This window comes from Ptychodera flava, chromosome 1 (assembly GCF_041260155.1).
Source record: "Ptychodera flava strain L36383 chromosome 1, AS_Pfla_20210202, whole genome shotgun sequence".
Taxonomy (NCBI): domain Eukaryota; kingdom Metazoa; phylum Hemichordata; class Enteropneusta; family Ptychoderidae; genus Ptychodera; species Ptychodera flava.
In genome coordinates this window covers 4,588,986-4,606,027 of record NC_091928.1, presented here as the reverse complement: position 1 = coordinate 4,606,027, position 17,042 = coordinate 4,588,986, and the positions used below count along the sequence as shown (strand labels likewise).

The window sequence follows — 17,042 nt, the reverse complement described above, 5'->3', positions numbered from 1 at the left end:
TCTGTTGTAATACAAAAGCGTAGACATTATTTAGAACTCTCTCAAGAGTTGATATGAGAATGTTGCACGTCCACACCCAAACAAATCTACAATCCGTGTTCGCTGATTTACAATGTGACAGTACAATAGGATTACTATGGGAGTCCTAAAATCAACGAAATTTCTACACCATGATACCTTTATGACAATACAGTATGGTGTAGAAAATATTCTCTAATCATTTTACTTAAGTCGTTAAATAAATGTATTAAAGTAACAAAATTAGGTTTGAAGGTCAATTAAAGTTGATTATTTTGACTACTATTTGCAGTATCTTTTTCTGTGTATTAAATGTTTTCTGTCGTACTCGCACCATCCTTAAACGGTAAACCAAAGTGTGTACAGTCAGAATTTTATGTTGACAAATTTACTCAAACCCTTATTGAGCTTTTACAACCCTCAGTAACAATGTCAAGTGTATGTGTTCATTTACTGCGCGAAAACCTGAACGCACTTGTTAAGGTTCACTACTAAAACTTTACCAAATGGTTTGTCATCAGTTACACAGATACCAGAAGGACTCTCTGCGCTATCATCGCTATCTATTCTACAGATGAATTTACCGCGTGAGTCATACTTCATCACTCTGTTATTACCATGGTCACACACATACACACTGCCATCACTATCAAGTGATAGGCCCCTGGGATAGCACATCTGATTATCACCAGACCCTTGACTTCCAAAGCTATACAGGTATTGACCCTCAGCATCAAACACTTGAATACGGTGATTGCTTTGATCTGATACGGAGACGTTGCCCTCAGCATCGATTGCAATGTCTACAGGACTATTGAGCTGACCATTACCTTGACCTTGACAGCCAAATGACTTGTAATGGTGGCCATCTTGGCTGTAGATGTGTATGCAGTGACAATGTATATCACCAACATACACTCTTCCATTAACGGGACTTATTGCAATTCCAAAGGGGTAATTTATCACATTTTCCCCGAAACATCGTATCACGCTACCATTCTCATCATGAACGATTATTTTGCGACTATTGCTATCAGTTGTAAAGACACTACCATCCTCTGATACCGCTGAAAACTGTGGAGAGGCTGTAGATGGCATATTACTGAATGTGGTTGTGTAGCTATGTTGGCCATCCAGTGTATGAGTCTGTAATCTGTTATTGCCACGCTCACAGACTCTAATCTTCCCATCTTTGGTTACTCTGACTCCCCAAGCATCATTCAACTCTCCTACACCTGACCCACTCCTACCAAATTTACAAATCAAACCTTTCATTGGAATAACATTGATTGTCACTGGTGAGCCTTTGACTGGTTTCTTGAATACTGACACCCTGATTTCATGTTTTCCTGTCATCTTAGCTTTGCTTTTCAAACTCCACGTTCCATCATTGTTATTAATTGCTGTAATGTCTTCCAAGGTGTTGTCAGGTCTCGTCATGACGGCATTAATTTCAACATTTTCATCTACCGTTTTCGTTCGTTGAATGTCGGTTGCTATGGTAAAGATGATGTCTCCGTCTTTTCTGACAAATTCTGGAACATCAACCAATTGACAATTATCTGATATCGTGGATACAAGCAATACACCGACAGACTTTGTGGTGTAGAAATCATCACATGGCTGGAATTCCATGTAATCAGTCTCATCCGGGTCAGTTTTTGTCTCTAAATTTAATAATTGTTCCATTTGAGATGCGATTCCTTTCTTGGCTGACATTAACTGTGCAGCATTCCCATAATGCATCAGTTTCTCGGCATATTCCCTTGCATATGACATGTCACTCTCTACGCACTCCATTTCTTTCAGCTGTGCATTTAAGTTGATTTTTCTTCTCTCGTATTCGTCTTTCAATTCACCAAGAAGTGTGTCACCTTTTTCACGTATCATGCGAGTGACGTCATCGATCGTTTTCTGGATGTGTCCTTTCATTTTCTTTTCTTCTGTCTGGTAACACTTATCGAGTGATCTGATTGTTTCCATGACAACAATTTTGCTTATGCTAGCTTCATTTTCTTTCACTTTCACTTTGTCGATTTCTTCCTTCAAATCTTTGGAGTATTCTTCGGTTGCATCCTTCAAGTATCTGTATTTATGTTCAGGCCTTGGATGATCTAAGGCTGTACACTCAAGGCAGATGGATACATCGCAGGTATCACAGTAGAATTTGATTTGGTTACATACGTGGCTATCACAGTAGACTGGTGGCTGTAACATGGCGGGGTCATCGGACTTAGCGACCTGGTACTCTTCTAAGGTCATCAGACGGTGTGACCTGCTTGTTGGTAATACGCCATGCGAACCAGAACAAATTCTGCACAAATCAAACCCACATTCAAGGCAGTGTTTGACGGATTCAGCTTGTCTGCAACCCTGACACTTTCTAGCTTCTGCTGAACACTCTTCTCGTTTCCTGAACACCTCCACCAATTCATTGATAAACAAATTCACGTCAATGCCAGACACACCCGTATCAGGAAGTTCGTGTGAACGCCGACATATTGGACAGGTTATAACGCCACTTTTCTCAGCCAGCTTACCTAGACACGGCTCACAAAAGCTGTGTAGACACGGTAGAATTTTAGCATTCTTGTACCGCTCTGAGCAAATAGTACAGGATAGGAAGTTATCGTCAATTTCCTCCAAAAATTTGGACTCTTTTGTAGACGTAGCCATAGTTGTAGTGTGTACAAGCCTCCTTGTTCAGATTTGTGAGCAACAGGCCCGAATGTTGATCACGTGACCAAATTCCACGAAGTCGCAAAGTGATTAACCTGCAGTTCAGTCATTAAAGTTCAAAATAAAGTAGCTTAATAAGATTAGAAGAAACAGCATTGAAGTGTGGGTATATTTGTTACTAATATTTCCAGTCTTTTGTCCCCTAAGCCATGATACGATGCATCGCCCAATGTCTGTAGTTATGCTGACGACAACATCTACAAAAGGTTATTTAGCATATAGCAATGGGAGTCAAATACTGTCACTGTATAGTAAAGCTTGGTCTCGAAACAACACACTGCATGAAACACAAGTCAGTTGAAAAGATTCTAATTTAGTATATACATGTCATTGGTTACAAAATGTGAAATAATTTCCCAATAAAAACAGTTCGAGTAAGCTTATCGAAAAACGTCCAGGGAATTAGTCACTTCTGTGAGACGTAATGCATCAGTTGAAAGTTTTAAAAAATGAACAAAGAACTGAATGAACAAACGAACCAATGGAGAAACTAATGTTTTGAAAGGTTACAAAATGACTTTTCATAATCCGGGCGCATTGTTTTGAAATAAATATTCTAGGATATAAAATCTTACTTCTAAACCCAAGATAACACGAGTTGCAAGTTTTGTTGTCTAGGATTCAGGATACGTTTCTAGACATTGAGTAGTTCATGATCATCTCAGAATGAGTTGTTTCAGCCTTGTGAAAATTACACAATGTGTTGGTATAAGGTTCTACAGTCGCATCAAATCTTCCATTTTCTCCTCTCAGTATACATTGATTCTCTCTCTGACATAGGTAGACAGATGAATGTACAGATTTTATTAGCGTACTATTCCCTCCGCGGGCGACACTTTACGAGACATCATGGCTGCAAGTCAATGCTTTCATAACCACCATTTCTCCCCGCACGTTAGACATTATTTTATACACTTGATACCATTACACAGATATATGTACAGTACAATTCAGGCCGGGTCTATAGGTGGATCACTGCAGACTCGAACTGCGAAAGTCACCCTAAAATTAGCGTCATTTTGCCTCTAAGGGTGCTTTGATACAACACGCCCTGTTAAAACTTTTCGTTTTCGTGAACTATATCTTGTATGTCCATCGACATTGTATATGACGAAGGCAGCTGGTTTCAGACGTAAAAGGTCGTCTTCAAATTGTCGAAATGTCGTCTACGGCGAGTTCGTCTTCTCGTTGCTGCGCTGCGCCCTGGATACTCTGTTTGAAACAACGCAAGAAACAACGTTTGGTCGCTTCAGGAAACGACCACATCCTTGTAAGCAAGCCTACAACAAACTTTAAGCTCCACTTTCATTTTACAGCCAATTGAATTCTACTTCGTAGGGGACACAAGTTTAAAAGGCCAAAAACTGGTAGTCAGGCCAAATATCGTGTCATTCTATGCACGGTAACAATGTACTAGCATAGAAAAAACCGTGACCCTTTCCATGCACTAGTAGAAAATGAACTAGCCAGAGTACACAGTACTAGAGATTTCCCACAATACATCACGATTTGTACCAACGTAGATTCCCCTGTGAAGTCTACCATGTCTCCCATGTGTAGACAAATTCCTGGACCACTTGTAAAAATTCTGAGAACGTACTTTTAAAAACACCTTTCTTCTCAATTTCCATTTTAAAGGATTAAGAAAATTGTGCTTGATTGAGAGAAGAGAAAGGATTTTTGTAAATTTTCCCACTGATCGTGTCCTCAGCCATACAGAATAAAGTGATGGAAAGTAGGGAGACTTGTTGCACCTGTTTTATGAAACAAAAGGATATTGATTTTTTTCCAAATAGAAAAGACAAAAGAAATTTACAAGCTAACTATTTTCAGAGAATGACCCCTTCAGTTGGTAATAACTTGCTTCCCAAAACTGTGACATTTGTAGTACCTAAAGAATATGACTTTTATGGTTATTTAACGGTTTCTATGAAATTTATACTACAATATTTCAACGTACTTTTAATAAATATAATTAATCAATCATCGTGAGACTTCACATTATTGCTTTTACACAGAACTGAAAAAGTTATAAGAAAACTAACGTCGTTGGTACAAATCGAACAGCATTGTGGGTAATTTATTGTACTGTGGAGTACGTGCCTCTCTCATGATTATTTTTCTCTGTTTTTTTTTCGAATGTATTAGCTTGGCCGCTTATTACCACATTTAAGCTTCGGCAACAGTAATTTGAACTTTACTAGCTGCAGAATTTGATATCTTATATCTGTTCTGTTTGTTAATTTAATTTCCAGTTCCACTTCCCAAACAAAATATCGTATGTTCAACTTTACAATACATGTCGCTTCTCTCTCTCTCTCTCTCTCTCTCTCTCTCTCTCTCTCTCTCTCTCTCTCTCTCTCTCTCTCTCTCATATATTATATATATATATATATATATATATATATATATATATATATATATATAATATGTATATATATATATATATATGTGCGTTTGTGTGTATCTGTGTGTGTTCAACGTGACTGTTGACGACCTAGATTTCCAGTAAAGAATAGAAGTCAAAAGACAAATATTGCATTTACAATTACATTAATAGGTTACAGAAAGTGTTGCATTGACAACACCAATACTTTGTATTCGATGCTTTACAGCATTTTTCTTTATCTAGTGATAATAACATGAACATTCTGGCATGTGGAAGAACACAAATATCAATAAACTTCATTTAAAGTTACAATTATTGTCCACTGGAAGCGAGAGAAAATAGTCATGCCACAGGTTTCTATAACGACAGTTTTAATTTTAATGATCTCAGAATATTATTTTGTCACATGTTGCGATGTTAACACTTCGAAAATGATGACATCAAAATTTTCTATATAGTTTTTTTTTTTAATCTTTTATTTGAACCTTCATATCAACTACATGATTATGTAAATATTACGTCGTAAGCTAACGAGAAAAAAACACAGACTGTATGAAAGACATCGATATAAATTTGAGAAACCCTAAATGATCCCACTACATGTTCCTCCATTGAAACTGTTTGTTTACATTATATTACATTACTAGACCTCATGAAGACGTACATCACTCCTTTATTTCAAAATAGACTGATAAACAAATGACACGTTTCTATTTCATTTGTCCTTGGGTTGGAATTAACCTTTTACTGAGAATATTTCGTTTCTTGTGAGAAAACTTGAACGCACTTGATTCTGTTGACGACTACAACTTTACCAAATGGTTTGTCATCAGTTACACAGATACCAGAGGGATTCTCTGCCCGATTATCTTCATAATCGATACGACAGATAAATTTACCACGTGACTCATACTTCATCACTCTGTTATTACCATGGTCACACACATACACACTGCCATCGCTGTCAAGTGATATGCCCCAGGGATAGCTCATCTGATTATCACCAGACCCTCGACTTCCAAAGCTGTACAGGTATTGACCCTCAGCATCAAACACTTGAATACGGTGATTTTCTTTATCTGATACAAAAACCTTGCCTGCAGCATCGATGGCAATATCTACAGGACTATTGAGTTGACCATCACCTTGACCTTGGCTGGCAAAGGACTTATAATACTTTCCGTCTTGACTGAATATGCGAATGCAGTGACCCCAGATATCAACAACGTAGACCCGACCATCGATTGGACTTATCGCAATGCCGTATGGGAAATAAATTACACCTTCCCCGAAACATCGCATCACTCTACCATTCTCTTTATGGACGATGACTTGACGAAAATTATCTTCAGTTGTAAAGACACTACCATCCTCTGATACTGCTGAAAACAGTGGAGTAACTCTTGTTGAAATATTACTGAACTTGGTTGTACATATATATTTACCATCGACTGTGAAAGTCTTTAGTCTTCCATTACTGTTATCACAGAATCTGATATTTTGATTTCTGGTTACCATGACACCATATACATCACCGAGTTCTTCTCTGCCTAACCCATATTTGCCAAATTCACAAATCAAACCTTTCTTTGGAATAACATTGATTGTAACTGGTGATCCGTTGACTGGTTTCTTGAATACTGACACCGTGATTTCATGTTTTCCTGTCATCTTAGCTTTGCATTTCAAACTCCAAGTTCCATCATTGTTATTAATTGCTGTAATGTCTTCCAAGGTGTTGTCAGGTCTCTTCATGACGGCATTAATTTCAACATTTCTATCCATCGTTTCCGTCCCCTGAACGTCCGTTGCTATCATGGTGAAAATGATGTCTTCGTCTTTTCTGACAAATTCTGGAACATCAACCAACTGGCAATGATCAGCTGGTGTCGTGGATACAAGCAATACACCGACAGATTTTGTGGCGTAGAAATCATCACATGGCTGGAACTCCATGTAATCAGTCTCATCCGGGTCAGTCTTTGTCTCTACATTTAATACTTGTTCTATTCGAGATGCAATGTCTTTCTTAGCTGACATCAACCGTGCAGCATTCCCATAATGCATCAGTTTCTCAGTATATTCTCTTGCATGTGACATGTCACACTTGATGCGCTCTAATTCCTTAAGCTGTGTGTTTAAGTCACTTTTCCTTTTGTCGTACACGTCATTTAATTCCCGAAGCAACATGTCACCGTATTTTCGTCCCAAACGAGTGACACGCCGTTTCTGGATGTGTCTTGTCATTTTCTTTTCCTCTCTGTAATAACATCTATCAAGTGATCTGATCATTTCCATGACTACAACTTTGCTTCGGCTGGCTTCATTTTCTTTCATTTTCACTTTGTCGATTACAGCCTTTAGATCTTTGGAATATTCTGCGGTGCGTTGTCCAAGTACCTGTATTTATGACCTGTGATTGAATGGTCTAAGGTCGTACACTTATGACAGATTACTACGTCACACGTGTCACAGTAGAAGCTCATCGGGTTGTCAGGATGACGTGTACAATACAGCGGTTGCTGTCCTGAAACTGGGTCATTGGACTTTGCAGCCAGGTTCTCTTCTTTACAGGTCATCGGACGATGCGACATGGTCGTTTGTGAGACGATATGAGAATCAGAATAAGTTCTGCAAAAAATCAAACCGACATTCAATGAAGTGTTTGACAGATCAGCTTGTCTGCAACCTTGACACTAACTATAGCTTCTACAGATCTCTCTACTCATTTACTGAACATCTCTACCTAGTCGTTGAAAATAAATTTGCATAAATACCCTTCACACCACTATGCACAGCCTGAGGAAGTTCGCGAGAACGCCTACAAATAAGACAGCTTACAGAGCTATTTTCTCAGTCTTACCTAGGATCGGCTCACAGAAGCTCTCTGTAGACGAATTACTCAGGTATCGCTATGAACAGTCAATAGTACAGGGTAGGAAGATAGGTTGATATCCTCGCTTCATAAACTTCGACTGTTCTGCCGCCATTTATCTGTTAATGATTAAAGGAATAGTTGTGTCGATTGATAACTGCACATCCTTATCACCTGCACATGATAGCAAGAAGGGCCAACAGGGGCAACGAAGGATTGATATATTGCATGATACGACATGCTACAGCGTGCTTGATGTCAGCTGTCATCGCGTAGTGTATAACCAGAATTCACTCGTCACCAATAACTATGTAGTCTACAGATGTATAAAAGCTTGCAATGATTCGATTACATTTTATCGGTTGAAACTAATTGTCGGCTCTCATTAGAATTATTCATCTTTACAAAATAGAATGTTGATTTACTTTACTATATCCGAAATTTCTCGCATACCTCGCTAGAATTAACATAGTGGAAGTGTTTATCAACCAAGGTGTCACACATATTTTTTATTTGGCCTATTAAAGTTTATCAATGAAGTTTTGACTGCTCGACTTTTTGAAGGAGTACTGTGACAGCTATAGAAATGGCTTAAGCTTGAATTTGAGGCGAACTGTAAAGACAAAGGATTCCGAAATCATACAACAAAACTGTTGGAACATTTAAACGAACAGTAATCGCTATTGTTGCCCAGGAGCAAACATCAGCAGGTGAAAGTCCCCTGTACAGTGCGGACGCAGATACCTGAGACGCGCAAAATCGATTTTCCTTCGTGGGTGGTATGGAACGCGAAAACTTCAAAAAAAAATCACTAAATCCAGCGCTACACATTGTAAAGAAATATCGCCTGTAGTTCATCGAGAATTCAACTTATGTTAATTATAACTAGGCGAATTGAAAGATAAATAGTTAGATTTACCAAATCGTACATTATTTAGTGTCTTATTAGTTTATATCGCTGAAAAATCGCGAAGTCAAAATGTTGTCTCGTGCGTTTTGACAGAAAATACAACTCATTCACTCCTGAATTTTCCGGTCATGCTCATTACATGTTTCTTCTCCAAGTTTGATTTTGTCACTGTCCTTTTAACACAGACATTCAACTTAAACGCTATGCCCTCAGTTTTGGCGATAAGGCCGTGAGACGGAAATGTTAACTTAAATAGCACTGACAGGTACAGGTAGTCCTTGCAAATCACTGAAATAACAGCTAAAGCGCATGCGTGAAGGTTGCCCTCTAGCGACGATACTCATTGTAGCGTTTCTCAAATATAATTTAACTCAAACGGCAACATCGCTAGCTGCTAGGCCTCACACAAAACCAGTCGGCTACCGTTTACCGTTTCTCATCCTGAACTTTTACGCCGGAGAAAGTATCTCCCCTTTAAAAGTGCAGAAAATTAAGCATAAAAAATGAGGCGATTTACTGAAGCCTTGTATCTCTAAAGTGGCCAATATAAATTTACTAAAAAAACATAAATGAACTATTACTGATTGTCACTGATTTTTCTGAAATGCACACTTGCATATTGAGCCAGAAAGGGGAAAAAATTACAAGTATCACAGCTTCAAGGCTATACCTGAGTTCAGTTATTTTAACAATTATTGTTCTAAAAGTACAAGTTTAATTAATGATGAGGTTATGCGATTTACCTAAACTAAAATACGTATTTTTTATAAATCTTTTACAATTTGATGCAATAAGTATTTTATAACAATACAACAACAATAGGCCCAATAAACTTTATTTTAACTCTATAGCCATGATAGGTATACGCCTCTTTTCACAAGGGTCGAGCACAAAGAAAACTTATACACAGAAGACAGAGTACAGGATAACAACAACATTACAACACAGACAGGTTTCATGTAAAAGTGTACAAAGCTTTGTCGATAAAATTTGTAACAAGCCTGCTTAAAACCTCTAACACTTGTACAACTTCTTATTGCTGAAGGCAAATTGTTGTACAGGTAATTACTCAAAAAGACTGCTTAAATAATTCGGTTCTAGCAAATGTAACTTGTAGAGCTTTATTACTAATAAATCTAAAAAAATCTTTGTGGATCTTTGTTCTTCATTGTTATATCCCGGATGTATGGAGGAGACTGGCCACAACATACCCTTGTAAACAGACACTATTTAGGTTGTACTTATAGCGATGGGATAGCAGATACCATTGTAGAAGTGTAAACATTTCAATGGATGAGGTACCAATGTCACAATTCAAAATCAGTCACATTGCCCGCTTTAAAAGACAGTTCAAGTGATCCATATCCTTTTGACTACAACAACCCCAAATATCGAGACCATGATCAAATATGGTAAAATGAAACTGTTAAAATTGACGCCTTGCTGAAACTGGTAAAAATGCTTAAATTCTGGCAAGAAGATACAGATTACTCTTTATTTTTTCACAATACAATCAACATGTGATGTTTATGATAAATGACTCTGAATCTTCCACACCAAGCAGCTTTTCGCTTACTACATTCTCAATATCATTGCCAAGATCTTATGATGGCACTTTGAGTTCATTTTCAACCAAAATTCATAAAATTGCAGCAAATCTAGACTGTAATAATGATTAATGTCTTTAATGGCAATAAATCATTGTTGTAATGACATGTCAAAAAGAAATTTAAATGTTTCAGTCTTGTCACGCATAACGTTCACTGGCCGTCAGTCCATGTAGTGTTGATCTGAAAGAATAAGTTCACACCACTTATTAATATACATGCATATTAAAAACCAGCAAATTTATCATTTATTATACATATGTTTTAAAAGTATTTGTCAATGATTATTTATCAAGTCTCAGTCAATTGTTAGGACAATTTAGTGCGTAAATTGTATAAAGAATGACACTCTTTGACAATTATCACTTCAATGGATAAACATGCATGATATATTAACAAATATCAGTAGCAGATATTGTTTCTCAAAACATCCTTCCATATCAACTGTTCTGTGGAATCGTCCGACTTCAATGCTCTCATTTGTTTCTGATAGGATCTCATCTCACAAACTTAATGCACATCCGATGTGAACTCCCAATAGACTCCCTATACTTGATATGAACTTCAGCCTAATTAGTATACAGCATCGCCCTCTAGACTATCATTTTCTCTAATGTGTACAGGTGAAGCTAAAAAATAGTCACTGCTATGGCTAAAGACGCGGGTCATAGGAAGGGGACTTTGTTTTTTCATGTTTAATACTACGTCACATTGTAGACACTCAGAGAAAAATCAAGAGAAGAATGGGAAATCGTACCAAAAATGCAAGAAGATCGTTATTGACGATAGACTATAACAGGTATGGATTCAGAGACGTATTGGAAGTCATTAATGCTGGTTTTTTAAGTAAACTATAGCTTTTTGTCAGGAAAATCCGTCTCCGAACTCGGCTGTACGTGCGTATAGCGGCTATTCCATTTCCCGACTTCCTATATTTCTAATGCATACCAAAGCGGCCATCGCCGTATATCGAACAGCAAGTGACTGTGGCTCGAGGGTAACTTGCATGGTATTGTTTTTGAAATACCGCGACGGTTAAAGCTATTCTGCACGATAATACATTAAGTAAGCGACAGAAGATTGTCAACTTAATGCTTCCCTAACAAATAACTGGATTAAACGACCGTGATACTAGATATGAATATTGTGAACGAAGTTATCATCAATTATATCGCCTGGAAAGTTAATGTACTTCCGGTTTTCGGGTGTCTGCATTTCATACGCTATCGTACTGTCAAATGACCTCCTCCAGAAGCGATATTCACAAAATCTATTCCTATACATAAACTGTTAAGGAAATTACCAAAATTGTTCAAGATAAGGCCGTGAGACGGAAATGTTAACATCAGAAAGCAGGACATAATACCGACAACTTTCTCCTAACGATGCAATCCACTATCGTCAGCAATGTCAATTTTCTTTGGGCATATTTACATTATTTAGAGGAGGACACTGCATGCATGAACGGTCAATTTGATCGGAGACCAGTATTCTTAAAATAAGATTACTTAAAATATTCGATCTCAAACTTACTTGGCGAAATTAAACGAAAATTTGGAGAGCTCCACCTACCTGAACCGTCGCCCAGTCAGTCAGATGTTGCTCTGAAACGCACGCCAGGACCCTTGGCAACGATGGAATTTGGCATAAGCATGCTTAGCAACAACGGAAAAATCGCATATCTGCGTCCGCACTGTGTAGACAGGTAGTATACACACCAGCAAAGTGACGGGTCTCTGCGCATACGAAGGAGCAACATGACATGAAACTTTCTTTTTATTTTGAATAGAACATCGTAGAATAGAACATTTGTCGCAAAAAAAAACTACGTTTCCAATTACATTTGCGAAAAAAAAAAGTCAAGGTGGAGATGCCGGGTTTCGAACCCGGGGCCTCACACATGCAAAGCGTGCGCTCTACCACTGAGCTACATCCCCGTTCACGATGAGGGCGCTGTACAAATAATAATTATTTTTTTGGAAAAGCGTTTCAACAATGGCATGGTAGGTCGGTGGGTCGGTCATCACTGCTGTTCTGTATTTGGTCGGTACACTATTTTTACAGTCTTTACAGCCGAAAGGCAAGCTTGTTGATCCAAACGACTTCAGTATCATTCATATGTAAAAGCAGCCCTGCGTACGTTGCTGTGTGTTCCCGGCGTATCCCGATCCCCCGTATAAACGCCGGGGCGGGAACACACAGCACCGTACGCAGGGCTAAACCATAGACCCTCGAGAAGTTTTTCTCGAGGGTCTACAACTTGAGGCGAAAAGGGGAGGGTGTTTCAAAAATCGCCTGTGTCACAGTTGCGAGTGGATACGTACCGGCCGCCGCGTACTAAGCTTATGCATAGAACCAATTATTCTATGCATATAGTACGCGGCGGCCGGTACGTATCACTCCACTCGCAACTGTGGCCTGTATAGGCCTATAGCTTTCGTATATTTCGTATTCTGACTTGTTCAACTTGAAGTTGAAAATCTTTATTGTATGTGCTAATATGCCAGAGTGGCCATACAGTTCAATAAAGATCAATTCTATTCTATTTTATTCTATATGGCAGTTGCCCCCCCCCCCCCCTCTAATTTAGAACCTCTACTCCGTCTTTTGGCCTCCCCGAATTTGCGCAGTTGTAGGCCTACTGCAGTCAGTAAGCTTTCATACAAGAAAAAGCTTGAAAACCAAATTCTGCAAACACAATTTCGAGAAGCTTACTTCACTTGTTGTCACTGAACTGTGGATGATCAACAATTGTTTGTTATATATGCGTTTCAATGTTACTCCTCAAACCCCGACAGTCCCCCATAGGCCTAATCCGTGAGCACTCGATAATTTATCAGTAGTCCTACATACAGCGACGGTAGGCCTAGTTGCTAAAGTCATAGCCCCTTCTCTGTCGGTCTATGCTAAAACGAACGAAAAAACGGCCAACGTTAGGCTGCATTCACAAACTTGATTCTTGGGAGCAAAACAAAATAAGCTTAAGAGCTTAAGCTTAAGTTTCCTCATCAAATTTTTTCCAAATGTATCCTTAACAAACTTATAAAGCAAAAAACGCGTTCAAATGCCCTCCCCTTCAGACTTGCTATAGCTTTATACTTTTGAAATTATCCCCTCAAACTAAACCAGCCTGATTTTTGAACGGGCAGAATTTTTTTCGGGTCCTATTTTCATCCATACATCTTAGCTGTAACTATAGGCCAATTAGAGTGTGTAAGGTTAGGGCTTAATGTTTCTTTGCTTTGTGTCCTATCAAACAGTGCCCCGGTGTGATTTCCACTGTCGTAGTGCCAATGTATGGAAGAGGGTCTCATAAGTTGTTTTCAGTAGGCCTAAAGGTTACCAACGGCTGCCATTGTTGTAGATGGGCTGTTTCATAAATCTAATATTGTGCATTGCGACAAGCGGCTCACTGCAATCTTTGTACTGCTCTTTAAAACCATAATTAATGTTAGGCCTACATAGGCCTACAGTAGAACAAAGGCCGAAGCAGTTCATCTGGGTTGATGCTTACGGGTATGAGGAAGCAGGCCTACGTACCTGTATGTTTATGCACGGTCCCTCCACAAACACAAAACTGAGAATGTATTTCGCAATTCATTTTTGTGACTGTTTATATAAGAGACCACCCAACAATGATATTTCATATCAGTCAGAGATAGTTTCGCTTCGAGTCCCCCTTTAAAGGGACAAAGTCGGCCATTTTTCATGAATTTTGTTTGATACGAGATAGGCCTACTACTTATATTGTTTGACGTGTTGAAAGATACTGAATAAATGGGTGACAATGCATATATTCGACCCCGGTTTTAGACACGCTACATGAAACCATCGCATAAATGAATTAATGGTCATGACCATTAATTCATTAATTTTTGCGATGGTTTCAGTTAATTTGTCTAAAACCGGGGTATCTCGTATCAAACAAAATTCATGAAAAATGGCCGACTTTGTCCCAAATCCCTTCAAATGCTCTCCAACACACCCTTATTAAGCTTATTTTCAAATTCCCTCGTCAATGCCCCAGGTGTTCGTGAATGCAGCCTTAACCGTCCATGACAAGAAGTCGGCCAATCAAATGATTGCCTAGATCAAACAATGCATCTCCGATATGTCTATTTTATCTCGATGTTAGTTTTGGAAATAGATTAAAACAATGTCATGTACTTTTCCAGGCGTCTTGTCCGATGAAGTCGAACAGGCTCCATCGTATAGGAATACTGCAGTATTATTAGTTTAAAAGAACATTAGCTGTAACTTTTGACTAATTTTTCACTACTAGTACTCTGTTTCAATGTATCAACCACAGAATTTTACTATAATCCGATCATGACCAATGCCCGGTGTCCTACTTGCCAACACAGCCTGTGTATGATGTGAAATGACCATTGTTATTTTTGATAAATGTATTCTAGTCCGGACCTTAATACACAATTTAAGCAATAATAATGCAGATTATACTCATATAGGGTATATTTATGAGCTAAATATTAGAAATTAAAAATGAGGGCCGTTTTCACGTATTCCTGATGTTGTCATGGCAACATATGCTTAAGGTAGAACGCACCTCGGGGACATATATTCGGACTCTCAAACTTTTACAATTCTTTTCTGATCTACCACTTGTTGAGGATCATTTTAAAGCTCTTGGTGTGAGAAAATTTTTCACCGGCTTAGTTTTTCGAAATTCGAAAATTTTATTTTTCTCTATACAGTTAACACAGGGGATGGCGGCCATTTTGAATTTTAAATATCGGTAAATCTTGAGTTAGTTGTTTCCCTAGTACCAAAATTTGCACGGTGACCCTTAATGTTTATTTTTGATTTTGAAAGAGAATGGTTGAAAGATTCAAGGAAAGTTTGAGCAAAAGTTTAAGTCTTTCACTTTCGAGGCGCTAAATACCTTAATAATAGGCTAATAGACATTTTGGCAAACAAGTGACCGGTTTCTGCAGACGAAATAGTTTTTACATGACATGTAGGCCTAAGCCATAATCACGCTGCCAGTGTGGTTAATCACTGGCAAAACCCCTTGGAATGACATTTATCCGTTTAAGTATGACAGAGGAGTTGGTCATTAGGCCTATCCTGTTCTCTAAAGAAGAAAAGATGGAGCACCTTTTACATGTCCGCATAGGCCAATAGGCTATTACCTACTCCTGTGCGCTATTTCGCCTAATGTAGACTTTACTGAGGAAAATTAGGTACACATATCTGGAAGGTAAACGTGAAGTTTTGGCCCCTGTTTTCTTACTCAAGCACAACTTAAAACCTACCGTTTTACAGAAAATGTAGAAGTTTGACATGTAGTTGGCAAAAATATAGTTTTCACAACTCCTCTCCTAGGCCCCGCCCTATCAACTAAAATCTGTCGAGTTTGTGCTTTGTAGTTTTGTCTGGGGTACCCCTACACCCAGTTCCCGACTTAGTCACCCTTCCCCGTTACGTGAGACAATACTTAACGCGCAACTGGTCCCAGAATGCAAACGTAGCCGTTTGTTTCCGTTTATTTCGAGACGGGAGTTTCCACTTGCAATTTGATTGAAGAGTCAGAATGGTGGCTTAGGCCGCGTTCAAAAAAAGTGGTGAGGGGGGGGGCTGGAGGAATTCAGGGGGGGGATTCGAAAATTTTTGGGGTAGTCGAGGGGGGGACTTGAAAGTTTTGCTCTGCCTATAGGGGGGGGACCTGAAATATTTTGACTCCCAACATTTTGATGTCGTCCAATGGTTCTAATTAAACAAAAGCTAGAACCGTTTTGTCATATTTTATGTCTTCATAAATCTCGAAAAAGTCTAAAAATGTATGAATGCCATTCAATTTTCGTAGAAAAAGTTGGCCTTGTAATGGGGCAGGAGCTACAACTTTTGATAATTTTTCAATATTTCTATGCAATGTATCAAACACAGTTTCTTGGTGTCTCTCTACAGCATGCTGAAAAACCAATATACAGTTTGTCAACAAAGCCCGTTTGTCTTAATATTGGTGATAATTGAATGATGCAAATGCACGGTACACGTAGGCCGTGTTGGCAAGCTGAATACTGGATAGCTCAACATTCTGTAGGGAATATGAACAAGAACACAATTGTATAAACTGAACAAAAATATTGTCAAAATAAAAAGTTAATACAACTACTGCCCTGCTACTACATACAGGCAGTGACAGTGATACATGTAGCTCTGACTCTGATGTAGTTTAAGAAGAGTTTCGGTCATAGGACACTCAATTGACAGTGTAACATACATCTACTTGTACACAAGATCCAGCCAGAGATCAACACATAGAAGACTAGGGGACTAACAGTTACCATGGATTTTTGAATTCTGGCATATGAGAACAATCAAATATTAGAGAAAAAAGATGGGGGTCACCATAATTGATCTTATACAAATATACGATGAAAAGTCAGTTTTTCTAAAATCACTTAAAATCAATATATAAAACCATTCATTTCAAGTTCATGCAGTGAATGAAATTTTCACATCTCATTGTACCAATAACAC

General features: G+C 38.4%; 2 protein-coding genes and 1 non-coding gene across 3 annotated transcripts; all 3 read right to left on the bottom strand.

Annotated features, from left to right (window-relative positions):
- Positions 1–468: 468 nt before the first annotated feature.
- Positions 469–2,694, bottom strand: LOC139151120 (tripartite motif-containing protein 2-like). The gene has a single exon (XM_070723713.1). It carries the CDS (start codon positions 2,692–2,694, stop codon positions 469–471), a length of 2,226 nt encoding a protein of 741 aa, XP_070579814.1.
- A 3,196-nt stretch (positions 2,695–5,890) lies between these two features.
- LOC139151036 (tripartite motif-containing protein 2-like) lies at positions 5,891–7,483 on the bottom strand. Its single transcript, XM_070723596.1, has one exon. The coding sequence runs from the start codon at positions 7,481–7,483 to the stop codon at positions 5,891–5,893; it is 1,593 nt and encodes a 530-aa protein (XP_070579697.1).
- Positions 7,484–12,403: 4,920 nt separating this feature from the next.
- Trnaa-ugc (transfer RNA alanine (anticodon UGC)) lies at positions 12,404–12,475 on the bottom strand. The gene has a single exon. It is a non-coding gene; the product is annotated as a tRNA-Ala (tRNA).
- Positions 12,476–17,042: the final 4,567 nt, after the last annotated feature.